Here is a 19,465-nt window from a genome sequence, read left to right on the forward strand (position 1 = left end):
TCTCATTTGACAATTCCGACACATTCTAACGTACTTTTCAATATCTTTTCTCATATTTTTCCAATAATATCTTTCTCTTATCTTTTCATAGGTAGTGTTCATCCCAAAATGTCCTGACAATTCATTATCATGCATCATATACATTAACCCTTCAAATTCAAATCTTTTAATTACTCTTAGCCTCTTTTCATCTTTTCTTCGATAAACTATCCCTTCTATAATTTCGTATTTCTTTTCATTTGCAATATTTTTAATTATTCTGTCATACTCACTCTCTTCCATAATATTTCTTTATATATTTCAATTTTACTTATAGTTATTTCTATTTTTATTATCTCTTCCTGTATTTCTTTGATTGATGATACTTCTTTTTTATTCCAATCGTCGGTTATTATATTATCCAACTCTCTATTCTTATCTCTTAACGCAATAATTTCTTTTTGAACGTCTCTCAGTGCCTTGATTAGTGTTTCTATTTCTGAATTCGTTGTTCTTATCACTTGTTCCATATTTTTAACTTCGTACTTTTCTCCAATCTTCTATCTCCTTATATACTTTTTCCCAACTCCTTTGATCATTTTTGATCTTCACTACACTGTACTTTTTAGTATTCGTATATAAATTTTGATGCTCTTTAAACATTCTAACCATATCCATATACTCCTCTTTTTTCAACGTGTCATATGATGACTTATGTCCTCCATTTCCTTTTTTCATCTCTCTTCCTATGTAATTTTCCCAACAGTTGTTGTTCTCCAGAAATATTACTATAGCCTTTAATATCTATCAAATCTTTATACCTGAATATTTCTTTTTCCATTTCGTGATTTCCTTCTGGTGTTATCAATCCCCTATCAAAACTCTTGGTTCTTTGATAGAAATATTCACAATAAGGTGATTTATCCAATATTACTATATCAGTATCTTTATCAAATTCTAACATTCTCCTGTTTATTTGTTCCACTACTTCCTTTCTAAATTTCCATTCAGTTTCTAATTTTGGAATTTCGAATTCTGGATTATCTCCTCTTCTTCTTTTGAATGTATTGAACCTTACTTTTAATCCTTGTTTTTCCCATTCTTTTATTAGATTAGTTACTACACTAGTTTTACCTACTCCGTCTACTCCATCAATTATTACTATCGTTGGTTTCTTACCCTTTTTCATTGTTAATAATCGTGATAACGCATCAGCATTCTTATTCTCTTTTCCAGGTCTGTGTATAATTTCAAAGTTGTACTGCTGCAATTCCATTACCCATCTAGCTCTTCTTCCTATTGGTATTTTAGCACTCATCAATCCTTTTAAGGCTGCATGGTCTGTTATCACTTTGAATTTTCAATTAACTAAATATTTATGGAAATGTTTTACTCCCCATATTACTGCTAAGCATTCTAATTCAGTTATTGGATATCTCTTCTCAGCTCCTTGCAGGCTTCTACTTGCGTAAGCTATTACTATTTCTCGTCCTTTTTCATCTTTTTGACTTAATATCGCTCCAATACCATCTCCTGAAGCGTCTGTTATTAATATAAATTCTTTCTCATAATTAGGATATTGTAATATAGGATATTTTGTCAACTTTTCCTTCAACGTGTCAAATGCTTTTTGTTGTTCCTTACCCCATATAAACTCCATTTCTTTCTTTACTAAACTCGTTAGAGGTTTAGCTATCTTTGAGAAATTTTCCACGAATTTCCTGTAATAAGAACATAATCCTAGAAATGACCTCACTTCTTTCACTATTTCCGGTTCTTTGATCCCTTGTACCTTTTCAATTTTCTTTTCATCTGGTCTTAGTCCACCATTTCCAACTATATGCCCTAAAAATTTGATATCTCTTTCTAAAAACTTACATTTCTTCAATTTTATGATCAAGTTATGTTCTTGTAATCTTTTCAATACTTTTTCTAAGTGCTCCATATGATCCTCTAAATTTTCAGAAAATATCATGATGTCATCTATGTATACCACCACAAAATCATCTATAAATTCTTTCAATATCTCGTCCATTACTCTCTGAAAGGTTGCTGGCGCATTTGTTAATCCAAATGGCATTACATTATACTCATATAATCCTTTTGCGCATACAAAAGCTGTTTTAGCTTTATCCCTCTCGTCCATTTCTATCTGATGAAATTCTGCTGCTAAATCAATACTCGAGAACCATCTTGCTTTCCTGTACTTTTCCAGCAATTCATCTATCCTTGGTAGCGGGTAACTATCTTGTATAGTTACTTTGTTCAGTTGTCTATAATCAATACAAAATCTGTACTTTCCTGTTTTCTTTTTCGCTAATGTCACAGGTGAACTCCATGGGCTATTTGATTTCCTTATCTTTCCTTGTCTTAATAACTTATCTACTTCTTCTCTTATGACTTTTGACTTCTCTTCAGTTTCCTTGTATCTCTTCTGTTTTATCGGTTTCACTCCTTCTTCAATTTCTATCCTATGTTTCACTATTCTTGTTCTACCTTCTTTCTCTTTGTCATATTCTAAAATATCCTGATATTTTAATAACATTTTTATCATATCATTTTTCTCATCGTTATCCACTTCCCCTATATTCAATTTTTCCAAAAATTTGTCTTCTCTAGATTGCATCTTTACTGTCTCTCTCTTTTCAGAGCCAAGACTTCCTATTTAAAAGTCTGATATACCTTATGCTTTGTCCTTTCGTTATCACTCTCATATTCCTCTTCATCACTTGATGACTCAGGATCTTCAAATTCTTCAGGACTTTTCTCATAGTTTATTGGAATTACTATTGTCTCCTCATGTCTCTCAATTCTCATTTCTTTATTCTCAAAGTCTATACTCACATTTAATTTTTTCCAAATATCATTTCCCAATATTAAATCTTCTTCACTCGAATCAATCACTTCTACTTCTTTCTCAATTTCTAATTCGTCTTCATATCTAATAATTATTCTCGCTTTTCCTAACGCTTCTATTTTTTCTCCATTCGCTATAGTGCATCTAAATTTGCTTTTCTTTAATATAGGAATTCCCAGTTTTCTTCATAGTTTATCCGTTATTACACTTATCGCTGCTCCTGTATCAATGATTACACTAACTATCTGATTCTCTATTTCCAATTCTGCTCTCATTGCGGTAGTTTTTCTATCATTCATTTCGATTTTTTCTACCGAGTGTAGTCAATCCTTCTTATTTATCGCATTTAGTCTATACGTTTTTTGCCTTAACTTACTATGTTACTTTGAATTTTCATTCACAAGTTGTCCAAACGTTATATTTGCTCTAGCATTTCTAACATCTCTTACTATATCATAAGGTGGTACTTCCTCAACCAATCTTGGTCCATATTCTCTTAATTTGTTTGATCTTTCTGGTTTATATCAAGTTCCATCTTCTCTTTGTTTCCTTCCTGGATAATAATATGTTCCATCTTTTTTCTGTACGCCTTTCAATCGCCTGCTACCATCCTTTGTTATAGGTACTTCTGAATACATTCTTGCCCCTGGTTCCATAGATGGTTTTTCCATTTCTACCTCTTCAATCACGTTTTTTTCTTCTACCGATCTTCGTTTTTGATTCCACTTTTCATTACTCCTTTGTTCCTTATCCTCTTGTATAACACTATCTTTAGTTCTCTCATTCTTTCTAGTTTGTACCGGATATATATCGTACTCGTTATAATATACCTCTGGTAATTCATCATAGTCTCCATATTCGTCATTATAATCCTCATATCCTTGACCTTCATCATATTCGTATTCATCATATTCTTCTATCACATTTACTTTTCTATCGTATCTTCACCTTTCGGGACAATCTTTCGTTAAATGTCCTCTTCTATCACAATTGAAACACGTTGGTGTCTGCCTCATCCTAAATTGGTTTTGACCTTGACTTCTTAGTCTTCTATTTTCTTCTATCAATTTTAACTTTTTTGCCTCATCACTTGCTTTTAGCCTTGCAAAATCTCTTGTCAAATCATCTATGTCGTACTTATCTTGTTTCTTTGTTGCTTCTTTTGGTTTCACAACTGGTTCTGGTTCCTCTTGCTTGAATTTTCCTTTCAAGGCGTCATATCCTTTTTCTGAAGCTCTAGCCAATTCTAGTACTCTTGCCAAATCCGCAGGACTACCCATAACTACGTCTTTAACATGATCGGCATTTAATCCCCTAATAAAAATCCTTTTTTGATTTCCTGCAGCTACTACTGCATCTCCTCCTGCTCTTTTCAACAAATACTTGAACCTGATATAGTATTTGTCTATTGTCTCTCCGCTCAATTGTTTTATTTCTTCCAACTTTTCTAACCATTTGTCTTTAATCCTGTCACTAGCATATTTAGCTATTATTTCATGTCTCAAACCTGTATTATCATTAGCTCTCCATCCAGTTATAGTTGCTCCCTCAGTTCTAAACCAATCTGACGCTCCATATCCCAGTTGAGCTTCAGCTATCCTGAACTTTTGCGCATCATCATCTGGTAATCCATTTGTTTGATATGCCCTTGCAAACCTATCGCACCATTCTTCTACGTCTTCGTCTGGGGTTCCATAAAATTTTGGAAATTCCACTAATAATCCCCTAGTCGCATTTACTCTTTGATCCACAGTTTGTATTTCTCCTTGTAATCCAGTCATAGTTATCAGTGGTACATTCAAATTATTCCAATTATTTCTTACATCATGTCCAAATATAACCGTTCCTAATGCTTGTAAGTCCTGTCTCATCTCAGCTCTAGTTACTCCCATTGTTGCTGGTATTAGTGTTATAGGTATTGGTATTACTGGTGTTTTTATTGTTAGTTTCTTATTTTCTTTTTTATTTTCTTTTTCTTGCTCACTATCTGAGTGTTCAGAAAAGCTTTTTCCAGGTGTATTTATAAGTTTTTCAGACTCATCACTTGATTTTTCTTCTTCTTCTGAAGAAGTTTCTGATTTCCTAAAATGGTCTTCATCTTGAGATTCCTCGTGGTCTTTTTCTAGCTCTCTTTGTGAATCTGATTCATCTGAATCGTCCTCATCTATATTTCTAATCAACCCTCTTTTTACCAGATATGAATGTAACGTTCTCCCTATAAAAAATATATATACGGTTCGTTAGTATACTGTATTTTCGTATTTTGCGAACAGTATATTTATAGTATTATTACCGTATAATTACAGTATTTTCACATACTGTATATATTCAGTATTCTGCACACCGTATCATATATACGGTTTGCATACAATATATTTTTCCAGTTTCACACGTATGTTTTATACTTGTAAACAGTAGAAAAACCGTATGTTTTATACCAATAAACAGTATATTGTTTTATATTTTATATTGCGAACAGTATACTTTTCCAGGATAAACCGTATATTTTATACTGATAAACAGTACTTTTTTCCAGTTTAAACTGCATATTTTGTACTGATAAATAGTATATATTATTCAATTAAATCGTATATTTTATATTTGCAAACAGAATTTAAAATGCATTTATAATCAATAAAATTTTTATTAAATAATATTAAATATACAAATATTTTTTTATAAATAATATAAATAAAAAACTAGTATAAAATAATATACTATTTGTAAAAAAAATAATATTAGCAAAATATAAACAAAAAAAAAAGAAATTTAATTAGTAATATTATCATTATTTTAAATATAAAAAAGGAATAATAAAAGGTTAGTAAAAAAAAGAAATTTAATTAGTAATATTATTATTATTTTAAATATAAAAAAGAAATAATAAAAAGTTAGTAATATTATTAATATATTAGTTAGATATAAAAAAGTAATAAAACGATAGTAGTAATGTTAGTAATATATTAAAAAAAATTAAATAAAATACATAAAAGTAAAAAAAAATATAATTAATATATGTTAACATATAATATTAATATAAAAATAAAAACATAAAATGGTGTACATATAGTTGTTTAATTAATATTGTTAAAATTCACCATTACAATTCCAGAGAGATATTAGTGAAAGTAATTGTTAATTGATATACGTGCATATCACTTTTTGTATAATTAATAGTTTGGTACAAATATATATATTATATATTATCAAAATAAGTTTTTTATTTAATTTTTATTATTATATGTTAAAATAATTTTGGTATTCATTTTTATTGTCTTTTTTTTCTAAAAAAAAAGAAGAGAAAAGAATATTTTTGAAAAAATAAACAAAAAATAAACAATAACGTGTTATTAATGCATGTGATCGGCGATCAGCTGAATTTTAATTGGTTAAATGTAGAAATGCGAAAATTAAAAAGCAGAAGTATTTTTTTTAAAATTTAAATCATACAGATTGTTTTTAAAGTTTAATTAGTAATTTAAAAGTTCTTTTTTTTTAATAAGAAAATTTGTAAAAATTTTTCTTAATACTGCTTAATTTTTAAATTAAAGCCTTAATACTAAATTAGTTAAATTAGAATTAAGAAAAATTTGTGAGAATTTTCTTTGATACTGCTTAATTTTTAAATTAAAGCTTTAATATTAAATTAGTTAAATTAGAATTAAGCAGTATTAAGAAAAATTTGCAAGAATTTTCCTTGATACTGCTTAATTTTTAAATTAAAGCCTTAATACTACTAAATTAGTTAAATTAGAATTAACATATGGACTGATTTATGGAATTAAGTTTTTATATTCAAAAAACTAACTTTATTAAGAAAATGCTAATACAATTTACATGAAAATGATAGATTCACACCGCTGATATAAATAAAATTGATTTGATTATATTATTTTTGATTTTTTTAATAATATCATTAAAATTAAAAAATTTAAATATAATTGTCATGACAAAATATTGAATAACTTAACGTGTATGTGTGCTAGACGAATAATTTATATTCATTAGAAAGAGGTAATCAAGAGCTATCCATAAACCAAATATCACATGAATTGGATCACAAGTTGCTGAATAATTACGTTCAATATATTTATTTTTAACCTTTGACTTTGATCGTTAATATCTTCACATCTAGTAATTCGATTTGAATAATCTTTTTTCGATCAGGTAGAGTAGATTCTGGGCTTTCATATGAATATAAATATATGTGTTTAGCATACATGTACGCCGAGATATTAACGATTTTGTTAATTGAATAAAACTCTGACACAAAAATTTTTAAAATTATAATTCTTACCAAAAGATGATCTTTACAGGTATTATTGGGCTCTTTTTACTTTACTTAACAAGTTTTTATTTGCCATTTCTGTTTTAAATTGAATAAATTAATAAAATCAATTTTAAAAAGTAATTAACAAGTAGAATAAAATTAGTATAGTAAAAAACAAAAAAAAACATCTCAAAAACTCTAAATCATAACTCACATTTTTATTTTGTATATATTTTTACTAAAAAAAAGAAGGAAATAAGGTTAAAAATAAATTAAAAAAGATTTTTCTTATTAATAAAAATTATTAATATTTGTTTTCTTACTTACTGATTAAAAAAAACCTGCTATATATGCCTATAAACTTTTCTAAGTCACCTAACAAAAATCTGATTGAAAAGTGATTGAAAAGTGATTGAAAAAGAAAGTAGTTGCCATTGTTATTTTTGAATAAACGTTAAAAATTTTTTTTTTATTTTTTGATAGATTTAGATCATCTGATTATGTAACACATACAATTTAAGCTTGTGAAACATAATTCTTGTTAAAATGTGCAAATCTTTATGTTTGGCTAATTTCACGAATTGGCAGATATAAGCAGTATTAAGAAAAATTCGCAAGAATTTTCCTTGATACTGCTTAATTTTTAAATTAAAGCCTTAATACTAAATTAGTTAAATTAGAATTAAGCAGTATTAAGAAAAATTCGCAAGAATTTTTCTTGATACTGCTTAATTTTTAAATTAAAGCCTTAATACTAAATTAGTTAAATTAGAATTAAGCAGTATTAAGAAAAATTCGCAAGAATTTTCCTTGATACTGCTTAATTTTTAAATTAAAACCTTAATACTAAATTAGTTAAATTAGAATTAAGCAGTATTAAGAAAAATTCACAAGAATTTTCCTTGATACTGCTTAATTTTTAAATTAAAACCTTAATACTAAATTAGTTAAATTAGAATTAAGTAGTATTAAGAAAAATTCATGAGAATTTTCCTTAATACTGCTTAATTTTTAAATTATAATTTATAAAAATGATTTATAATTGAGTTTTGAATTTAGTATTATCAATCACACTTTGAACTTAAAAATTAAACAGTATTAACAAAAATTCTTGTGAATTTTTTAATAATTGTGATTTTACATCAGTGAGTTTTTGGGTAGTACATATTAGCAGATACTAGTATTGTTTGATGCTTTAAAGTGTAGAAAAACTTACTCTATCACACGTCAAATAAATAAAAATTGGCTGATTTTAGCTATATTTGTCTGATTTGTGACTTTTTACAGCCGTATTACCAATTCTTAACCACATTTCACTAGTCGAAATAAGGCAAATCGGCTAAAAATCGGATATCCTATTTTAGGTCGAATTACGGCTGAAATATGTCCGATTTTTACAAAAAAAATATATTCCGATTGTTATCCGATTGACTGCCAATCAGATGTACTTCAGAACTTAAATCGGACATAAATCAGAACTAAATCATACTAAATTCGGACAGTCAATCAGATGTACTTCAGAACTTAAATCGGACAAAAATCGGACTATTTTTTTCTGAATTTATTTCAATTTTTATTATCAAATTTATTAAATGTATTTATTAATTAAATGCTTAAAAACTTTATAATTATATTATTATTATTAGCATCTATCTAAATTACAAATAAATATTGCTAATTCAAAATTATAATAAAATAATAATAATAAAATAAACCATGATTCGTACTTACGAATCTTGGTTTTGATTCATCCATTCGTCAGAAATCCACCCAAACCTATAAAAAAAGAAAAGAACGGTTATTAGTAACTGTTCATTAATATTAATAAAAAAATTTAACCAAGATTCGTATATACCTACGAATCTTGATCTTTTTCCGTTCTCCAGAACTTGGAAGCCCACCCGAACCTATAAAATAAAAGAAAGGAACGGTTAGTACCCGTTCCAAAATAATAAAAAATAAAAATAAAAAATAAACCAAGATTCGTACTTACTTACGAATCTTGGTTCCTTTTCTTCCGATCTTCGGAAGTCAACCCGAAACCTAAAAAATAAAGAAAGGAACGGTTAGTAAACCGTTCCAAATAATAAAAAAAAAACAAAACCAAAACCAAGATTCGTATATACTTACAAATCTTGGTTCTTTTCCGTACTTCAGAATTCGGAAATCCACCCGATCCTAAAAAAAAGAAAAGAACGGTTATTAGTAAGTGTTCGTAATAATAATAATAAAAAAAAATTAAACCAAGATTCGTACTTACTTACGAATCTTGGTTTCACTTTTTCCAAAGATCGGAAACCCACCCGAACCTAAAAAAAGAAAAAAAATGGTTATTAGTAACCGTTCGTTAATATTACAAAAAAAAACAAAAAAAATTAAACCAAGATTCGTTTACTTACGAATCTTGGTTCTTTTCCATTCTTCGGAACTAGGAAGCCCGCCCGAAACCTATAAAAAAGAAAGGAACGGTTAGTAACCGTTCCAAAATATTAAAAAAATAAAAACCAAGATTCTTAAGAATCTTGGTTCTAAATCCCCTTCCCCTTCCCCCTTTCCCCATTTTTTACCTTAAAGTCCGGTTTCGTGTTAAAGCCGGCGTCCTCTTATGCGTCCTACAAAAAAAAACAATGAAAAGAAATTCGTTTCTTAAATTAAAAAAAAAAAAATTTTAAAAAAAAATATGTAAGTTTCGAAATGAAACTTACATTACTTCCAAGAAAAAGAGGCGAAAGAAAGGTGTGAGAAAAGGGGGAGAGGGGGAGAGCGGGAACGAAATGAAAGGACGAAAGGGAAAGGAAAGGACAATAGGAGAAGGGAGGGGAAGGACGAAAGGACAGGGGAAAGTAGGGACGAAGTGAAGTGAAAGGAAGGGATGAAAGGGAAAAGTTTAAAAAAGATCCTTTTTTAAACTTTGATATGCATAACGCGTGACGTTTAATTAGACTATTCGACCAATGTCTAATCGTAGATCATGGTCGAATTTTTAATTGAATATAGGCCGGCCTTTTTCGACTAGTGAAATTGGAAATCGGCTATGCCGAATGTCACCTGATATACAGATGATCGTCAATTATTAGCCGAAATTTAGCCGAAATAAGGACGATTTGCCTTATTTCCGATTTGCCTTATTTCGACTAGTGTTTTTCAGTTTTTTCACTATACAAAAAAATTGTATATACATTATAAAATATATATTTTTATAAAAAATTATATTGTAATATTGAATTAAAATTTAAAAAATATTTTATTAAGCAATATTAAATAAAAAACTAATCTTAAATAATTAAATTTTAAACAAAATACATTAAGAATATAAATTTACTTGTAATTTAATGCAATACGCACAATTATAAAAAATTAATAACTCCACAAATATTAACTGTGCCTTCATTAAAATAAATATTCAAGTAGATTCTAAGCTGCTGAACAATTTTTAATTAATAAAAGAAGTCGATTTACTTTGGCTTAAGTGCTTAAAATACGCTCTGAAGTAACAAAATGGAAAAAATAAAATTCGTAAATGAGTACTGTTGTGAAAATTGTGAATAACTCATCAAGTATTAACTGTACCTTCGTAAAAATTAATATCCAAGTAGATTTTGACATGCTAAACAACTTTCAGTTAATAAAAGAAGTCGATTTACTTTGACTAAAGTGCTCAAAATACGCTCTGAAGTGACAAAACGGAAAAAAAAAAATTCGTAAATGAGTACCATTGTGAAAATCGTGGATAACTCATCAAGTATTAACTGTACCTTCGTGAAAATTAATATTCAAGTAGATTTTGACATGCTAAACAACTTTCAATTAATAAATGAAGTCTATTTACTTTGACTAAAGTGCTCAAAATACGCTCTAAAGTGACAAAACGGAAAAAAAATAAAATTCATAAATGAGTACCATTGTGAAAATCGTGAATAACTCATCAAATATTAACTGTACCTTCGTGAAAATTAATATTCAAGTAGAATTTGACATGCTAAACAACATTCAATTAATATAAGAAGTTGGTTTACTTTGGATAAAGTGCTCATAATACGCTCTGAAGTGACAAAATGAAAAAAATAAAAGTCGTGAATGAGTACTGTTGTGAAAATTGTAAATATCTCATCAAGTATTAACTGTACCTTCGTGAAAATTAATATTCAAGTAGATTTTGACATGCTAAACAACTTTCAATTAATAAAAGAAGTCGATTTACTTTGACTAAAGTGCTCAAAATACACTCTGAAGTGACAAAACGGAAAAAAATAAAATTCGTAAATGAGTACCATTGTGAAAATCGTGAATAACTCATCAAGTATTAACTGTACCTTCGTGAAAATTAATATTCAAGTAGAATTTGACATGCTAAACAACTTTCAATTAATATAAGAAGTTGTTTACTTTGGATAAAGTGCTCAAAATACGCTCTGAAGTGACAAAATGAAAAAAATAAAAGTTGTGAATGAGTACTGTTGTGAAAATTGTAAATATCTCATCAAGTATTAACTGTACCTTCGTGAAAATTAATATCCAAGTAGATTTTAACCTGCCGAACAACTTACAATTAATATAAGAAGTTGATTTACTTTGGCTAAAGATCTCAAAATACGCTCTGAAGGTAAAAAAATTTGTAACTTAATACTACTGTATAATATAAAAAATGTAAATAATTCCAAAAATATTAACTGTACTTTTATGATCTTAACAGTTTTAAACTTACTAAACTACTTTTAATTAAAAGAATAAGATTTACTTCAGCCAAAATGCTCAAACCATACTTTGAAATATATGTAAAAAAAATATAATATTTGTTTATATTTTAAATTATGAGTTATTTAATTTAAATGTATTTATATTTAAGAAAAAAAATATTTTAATTCTATTTTATAAAGTATTTAAAAAGTATTTTAGTAAAGTTTTTAAGGCAAAAAAATAATTATAACTGAAATAAAAAAAATCTAAGTTAATAAATAAATATTAAACCGTAATACATAATCACATGTTATATATTAAAATCGAAAAATCCTATTACAAATAACCAAAAATCGGCAATTTCATGTTAAAAATCAGAAATATTATATTAAAATCAGAAATATTTATTAAAATCGGAAATATTATATTAAAATTGCCAAAAAATCAGACAGCCATATTAAAAAGGGCAAAAATCTGATTTTTATTTATTTGACCTGTGTATATCTGTAGAAAATACGTTATAAACGTATAAATTTTAATATACTGTAGAATAATATGTATACCGTATCCTTTATTTACAATATTTTTGTGAACCGTATACAAAATACTAATATACAGTAGAAATGATATACGTTATAGACGTATGAATTTAATATACCGTATCACACAGTATGTTTACCGTATACTTTATTGTATTTTTTACTAAGCACATTTTGCGAACAGTATACATTATACTGATATGCCGTATGTAAAAATGCAAACTGTATCAAAAATACGTATATACAGTATAAAAACCGTATACATATTTTTTATAGGGTCTATGAACTTTCTTATCATCCTTCTTATGTACGACTTTGTATTCTCTTATAAATCCATCTGTGACCAATTCATATTGATCAAATCCTAATCTTAATATCCTACTGATATCTATTTTCGTTAGCTCATTCTCCGTTTCCAGTAATAGTTCGTATACTGCCATTATCGTTTTATCAATCTCATCTTCTTCCCTACTTGATTCATTCTCTACCTCTTTCTTATTTCGTTTCTTTGCCAGCCACAGGTCTAATTCTCTTGTCACGGCTGTTTTCAATCCATCTTTTATTTCTTGAAATTTTCCAATTAATCCTTCTGTGAATACCTCTTCTTCCGTATACCCCATATTCCACAATGTCAATAATTCACTTTCTGAGACCTTTATCTCATTTTCCTGTGCTCTTTCTAACCATTCTTCAGTTTCTGCTCTTTCTCCTTCTTCATTAAACTGTTTCAATAGCATTCTCACAATTACCTGATTCTTCTCGTTTATCAACGGATATATTTTTATTAACCCCATGTATTCCTGTAAGAATCGTCTATTTCCTATATCTTCCTCGCTAAATCCCCAATTATACAAATACCATATGATACCTTCTGACATTACTATGCCTAATTTAGCAATTATTTGTTCAAACTTCGCTATCGCCTCCTTATTTTCCTGAGTTTTCATCCTCACCCATTCATCCAATTCACTTTTTAATTTTTCGTCTGATAGGTTCTCTAATTCGTTATACTTTACCCAAAATTCTACTACTAATATTTGATTCGGTCCATATCCTAATCTTATCACTCTTTCTATTTTTAGTTCTTCTATCAATACTCCTTTCCTATTTAGCTTTTCTTTAATATCTGCTATACTTAATCCTGATGTTTCTTTATCATCACTACTATCTTCACTTATCTCAGAATCTACCAAATTAAGCTCACTACTCCCGGCATCACTGATTCTCGCCTCAAATTGTTTGCTTGTTATGAATTCTTTGATTATTTCTTCTGTTAACTGGTTATTCTTCCATCCGTCCTTATATTTAAGATATGCTACCTTTGTTGTATATCTCATACTCCTTTGAAATCTAGTCACTTTCCATTTATTTTCCTTATTAGCTATCGTTTCTTCTAAATATAGTAAACCTTTAAAATAGTCTCTCGTCCTATCTGATTCCTCTACTACTCCTGTTTTCATTTTGTACCATAACCAGTACTCGTTAAATCGTCTCTCTATCTCTTTTTCTCCAATACGATGCCCAAATTCTATTATCTCTTCATTAGTCTGTATCTCCTCTTTTATCTTATTTACACTTACCATTATTTTTCCTTCGTCATCCACTCTCAACCAATTCTCCATAATTATTTCTATTATTGTTTCTATTCCCTTATACGTGTACTCTGGTTTTTCATCGTACCTTATCGAGTATATTATCACGTTTATCACTTTTCTCCTTTTTTTAACTTTCACTGTTGCTTCATCCTCATTTGGTATTAGGTTGCTGAAATTTATTATAGTGTTCCAAATGAATGTTCCCACTTGTGGTATTAACTCCTTCAGTATCTTCCAAAATTCCAAAAATTCTTTCAGTTCCTTCCTATCCTCCAAGTTTCTATAACATTTCCTACATGATGGATCTCTTTGATACTCACTTAATTTTTCAATATGCTTTTGCATTTCATGGTTATCCCAAATCGCTTGTAACTTATCCCAAATATCCATTTTTCTAAAATTTATCCATTCTCACAGTCCAGCTGTTCTATATATATATTTTTCTATAATGTAAGCATGTATTTTCCCTGTCCATTTTCTATAGCGACTTGCTTACCCCAGGGCCGCTTTACAGATTTTATCCCCCGTTCCACATTTATATAGCAGTGATGCGCGGGACCGCTTCACAAAAATTACTTACTTATAATTCTATTGAAGGTTTCTTACGGTTTGCCTACAACCACTAGAGGGTATCAAAGTTAACCCACAACTTATTAGAGATGTCAACAGTTATGTTCCATAATTAAACTACATCGTGTCTAACCACCTAAGTGTCAACAGTTATATTCCATAGTCAAATTACATCGTGTCTAACCATCTCCGTTGTGATCAGCATTTCCTTTAACGGGTGTATCTAACCTTTCAAAAATCTCGAAAGTCAACAGCTATCCATGGAATGTACTCATCGGTTTTGATGGAATTACCTTTTTCTCCCTTATACTAGGCTTAGCTTTACCATATGATAGACCTTACGTATACCAGTTTCCAGGTTTGGGAAGGAAATTCCTATTTTGAATTATGAATTTTATTGCTGGTAGTAGGTTTCTAAACAATCTTCAGAGTGCTTTCTGTATAATACAACCTTGCGCACGATTGAACCAGTTTAGTACAATGAAAATTTTCAATTTTCTCAGAACATTGGTGTGTTCCCATTAAAATCAAAGTTCTAGATAAATCCACACTTAAGGTATTCCCCAGGTATCGCCTTTAAGATGCTGTCAGGATACCTCACGCTTTCTGCCCCTTGGGTAGTTATTCAATCCTTCTTTAGGTTTGAGTTACCTTTCATGTAACGATTCACCCAAGTGGTTACTTACGTCCAACTTACTCTTCCATCCAACTCTCCTCACGTTGGTACCGGATCTTATCTAGACCTCCAAAATTAATACCTACCAGTTATTTCAAATATGAATCAACTTCTACTATAAATCCACTTTTGATTATATGAAGATAATCAATCTTTTCTCGGAGCATGCACCAAAATGAAGGATGCACCTGCCACATGCATACCTCATTATACATGAAAACTCATGTATAGGTCAGAACTTCGTATAAAAATATTAATTTCACTTGGTTTTGTGGTTTATTTTTAAAGGTTGAATAAAATAAAACAAAATGTTGTTCTTTCGGACTAATAGAATCTAAAAGATTCATGCCTTTCACAACTTTCATCAAGAATAAATTATGGTTGATTCATATTTCATTACAAATAAAATTCAATATAAATTCAAAATAATAAGGGTAAAAATTCTATCCTTTCACTTTCTCGAAATTATCTGTTCAAAAATTTGTTAGTTTATTCAGATCAAATAAATGTTCTTTAAATAATATTTTCTATTACCCTTGAATTCACATGACTTATCTATTCTAATTGGTACAGTTTATACTCATGTCCTGGAGTTTATATCTCCTTTTCTGAATATCTCATCTAATAGTTCTTTTTGGAATATCTCATCTAATATTTCCTTTTTGGAATATCTCTTCTATCTTTTCATATTAGATACAGTTTATACTCGTGTTTAGGAGTTACTCTCATTGTGGACAAATAAATTCCATTGTAGACAAATAAATAAACAAATTGCCTATCATTAGTGTCAATCATTTGGGTCATAAACAATAAACAAATAGTTTATCATTTGTGCTCATCATTTGGGTCGATCATCACGTGACTTATTATTCTATTATTTCTTATACGTCTAAAATACTAAGATACCTACGCCTCATTATTAATTAATTTTCTATCAAATTCTGATACTACAGCAGCTTAATTAATGCCTTTACAGGAATCAAGCCTTTTTCAATAATAAGTTGCAATGTATGAGCACTACATCCTTGCCATTCAACTGCATTTATATTTGAAATAGCTTTCTTCATATTAGCTGCATTATCCGTGGTAATTGTGAAGACCTTGTCACGTAAATTCCACTTTTCTAATATTTCTTCTAAACTTTCTGTAATATGCTGAGCTGTATGAGGGTATCGAACATAATTAGTAACAGTCAATGTAATTTCATTAAGATTAAAATTGGAATCAATATAGGAACATGTAATGCCTATATATTCTTGTCCACCCCTTGAAGTCCACATATCAGTGATTAATGAAACGTTTTTTGCCTCTAGCTTAATTTTTTTAATTAATGCTGGTAAGGTATAATTATAAGCATTACCAATAACTTTCTTAATACCTTTCTCATCTGGCATAATAAAAGCTGGATCTAATTTACTAATAAGCCAACGAAATGAAGGACTTTGAACAACATATAATGGTTGAAGATCATCAATTATCCAGTCTGTTAAAAATTTACAAAGTTCTTTTTGCCTATTGTCTTTATGTTTATGAATACGCATAACAGTTTGAATAGTTTGCTGATTCTGTATAATAGAAACAATTAATTAATTAAATGATTTTTAAAAATAAAAAAATTAACAAGAGTACAAGACTAACTTTATTAATTTCGCCATCCTTTGATATTTCGTGATCAGTTAATAAATGGTTGATGGTATTTCCAGTTGAACCATCATTGATATAAAGAGCTCCGCATATCTTTCCATTAGCATCTAAAAACTTACATCTTTTAAGTAATTCTCCTTTATCCCCTGTTTGCTCTTCAGTATCCACTTCTTCAAAATAATTCCATGTCCAGCTCCTTTTTTTTGGCTATTTTTTAATCGTTTTGTTGGTAATTCATTCTCAGGAGTTGAGGGGCGAGATTGATCTTATCTTATATCAGTATTATCACCCATATTCTGTAATTAAAACACTCGAAAGATAAAAAATTTTTGATTTTGATATAATTAGATTATTCCATTAAAGATAATCAGACGATAAATGTAATACGTGGTACAAAATTTTAAACTAAATCAATTGTGGAATTACCCCTTTTTTTATAATAAATAACGATGAAAAAAAAAAAATCGTAAAATAATTTTAAAATTAAAAATTTTAATAATAACTAATAGTCTAATATCATGTTAAAACATTTTATTTTAATTAAAATATAAAAAAAAAGAAAGAACATCATCAGATTCTTATTGCAAAAACATAAACAAAAACCATTTTATTTTCTACTTTCTAAAAAAAAGAAAAAATTCTCAATCCTTAATCCATCAGACTTTTCGTCCCAATTTTTAAGATCCAAAACGTCCAAGTAAATACCCATAACTAAAAATAAAAAAAAGCATTAGTAAAGATCTTACCAATGTTCCCTACCTCCCAATTCTCAAACCTACCTTCCATTCTGAAGTCAAAGACCAAATCCTACATCGAGATGCCCAGAAAGGTACCTACAAGGAAAAAAAATTAGAAGTAACATTAGTTAAAGTTTTACTAATGTTCTCTAAAAACTCAACTCCCTATTTCAAAGTTTCAAAACACACACCTTTTTCCAAATGATCAAATCCAATAGCTGAAATCTGAGTTCTAGGCGTCCAGAAAGATATGATAAGAAATTAAAAAAAATGGAAAGAAATTAAGAAAGGTTAGTTAAAAATTAATATACTACTTTCTTGATATTTTCTCTCTAATTTTAATCCTATACCTCATGTCTTATTCGGTTATTCCAAAGTCCAAGTCCGAAATTGCACCTAGAAGCAATAAAGTACAATTTTTTGGACAAAAATAGATTTCGGTTTGATTTTTTATAAAAAAAATACAAAAGTTCATTTTAATTTTTTACATTTTTTATTTCTAAATAATTAAATTGAGAAAATATTTGGTTTTTTAATAATAAATAAAAAAGATCGTTTGGTTTTATTTTGTAAAAAAGAATTGAATAAACTATAAGCAGTAAATGAATTAAAAAAACTGCCACGTAATGATTTTATAGTGAAACAAATAACGGATTACGGTTAATCCGTTAATCTGTTATGAATCTGGATCAACAAGTATCCGATACCTTTTATCGGATTCAACTGGTTAAATCCATTAGTCGATTTTATATCCGGATTATAATCGTTAACCTAAATGTCAAACCGGATACCCGATAATAACGGATATTTGTTTCTATCTGATATTAACGGTTTATGGGTCTGAACACTATTTGTAGCTTTTTTTATACTTTATAAAACAAAAAAAAAATCATTAAAATTGGACTTTTAGATGGTAAGATAATTGCAAAAAAAGCTTCTTAATAAACAAATTATATATTATTTATTATAAAAGATATACTATTACCATAAAAGGGGTCGTTTAAAGCTGTGTTCAATTATGTTGTGACATGCCGCCCATAGGATATTAAAATAAAATATCGTATGTTGCCACCGACGTGTTGAGTTCGTATAATATCTATGCTTGGTTTAAAATAAAAAAAATTAGTTACAAAACATTAATAAACCATTAATTAAAGATAATTAATGTGGCACTTTTTGCTTATAAGAAAAAGGCTAAAAGAATGTGTTAGTTTATTATTAAGGACGAACTAAAATTTTTATTTTCCAAAAATTGAACTCTAGAATTTCCTATTGAAATCCACTTGTATTTATACATTTTTAAGAAAAATATTTCTAATATTTCTAATATTTCTAATAAAATTTGAAGATCTATTATCATATGACTATCTCGTTACACCAAACTAAACTATAAATATAATTTTATTGGCTAATTATTTATCCTTATTTTATTTTATTGTATTTTTCGGTTATTACATTTATCCTCCTCTTGAAAAATTTATGTCCCATAAATTAAGAATCGAATTCGGGTCTCAAACATATTATATTATTATATATGGTTCAAATATTTCCCTATCAAAATATTCCTTTAATAATTCTCCATTTACTGGTCTTCTTAAAATTCTTCCATTTAATTCTTTAATTTTGTATGATCCATTTATTATTACTTCATGTATATAATATGGTCCCTTCCATTTTTCTTCTAGTTTTCCTGTATATGTTTTATATTTCACCGCGTCAAAGTATAATACTTTATCTCCTATTTGAAAGTTTTGTTTTCGTTTTCCAATTTTGTCATGATATTTCTTTTGTTGTTTTTGTGCTTTTTCAATATTCTTCTTTGCTTCATATCTTTTTATTGGTAATTCTTCTATTATATGTTTTATTCTTTTAATTATTGTAATTCCTTTAACTTCTTCATCATTCGGTAATATTACTCTTC

The 19,465-nt window shown here is 28.3% G+C and overlaps 2 protein-coding genes across 2 annotated transcripts; both read right to left on the reverse strand.

Annotated features, from left to right (window-relative positions):
- Positions 1–3,360: 3,360 nt before the first annotated feature.
- OCT59_015766 (uncharacterized protein) lies at positions 3,361–5,384 on the reverse strand (the record flags this gene model as incomplete). The annotated part of the gene is made up of 6 exons (XM_066132033.1): positions 3,361–3,582; positions 3,667–3,722; positions 3,870–4,124; positions 4,344–4,520; positions 4,821–5,051; positions 5,321–5,384. 6 exons carry the CDS (start codon positions 5,382–5,384, stop codon positions 3,361–3,363), a joined length of 1,005 nt encoding a protein of 334 aa, XP_066003065.1.
- Positions 5,385–12,549: 7,165 nt separating this feature from the next.
- OCT59_015767 (uncharacterized protein) lies at positions 12,550–13,944 on the reverse strand (the record flags this gene model as incomplete). Its single annotated transcript, XM_025329732.2, has 1 exon — positions 12,550–13,944. One exon carries the CDS (start codon positions 13,942–13,944, stop codon positions 12,550–12,552), a length of 1,395 nt encoding a protein of 464 aa, XP_025181660.2.
- Positions 13,945–19,465: the final 5,521 nt, after the last annotated feature.

This window comes from Rhizophagus irregularis, chromosome 24 (genome assembly GCF_026210795.1).
Source record: "Rhizophagus irregularis chromosome 24, complete sequence".
Lineage (NCBI taxonomy): Eukaryota > Fungi > Glomeromycota > Glomeromycetes > Glomerales > Glomeraceae > Rhizophagus > Rhizophagus irregularis.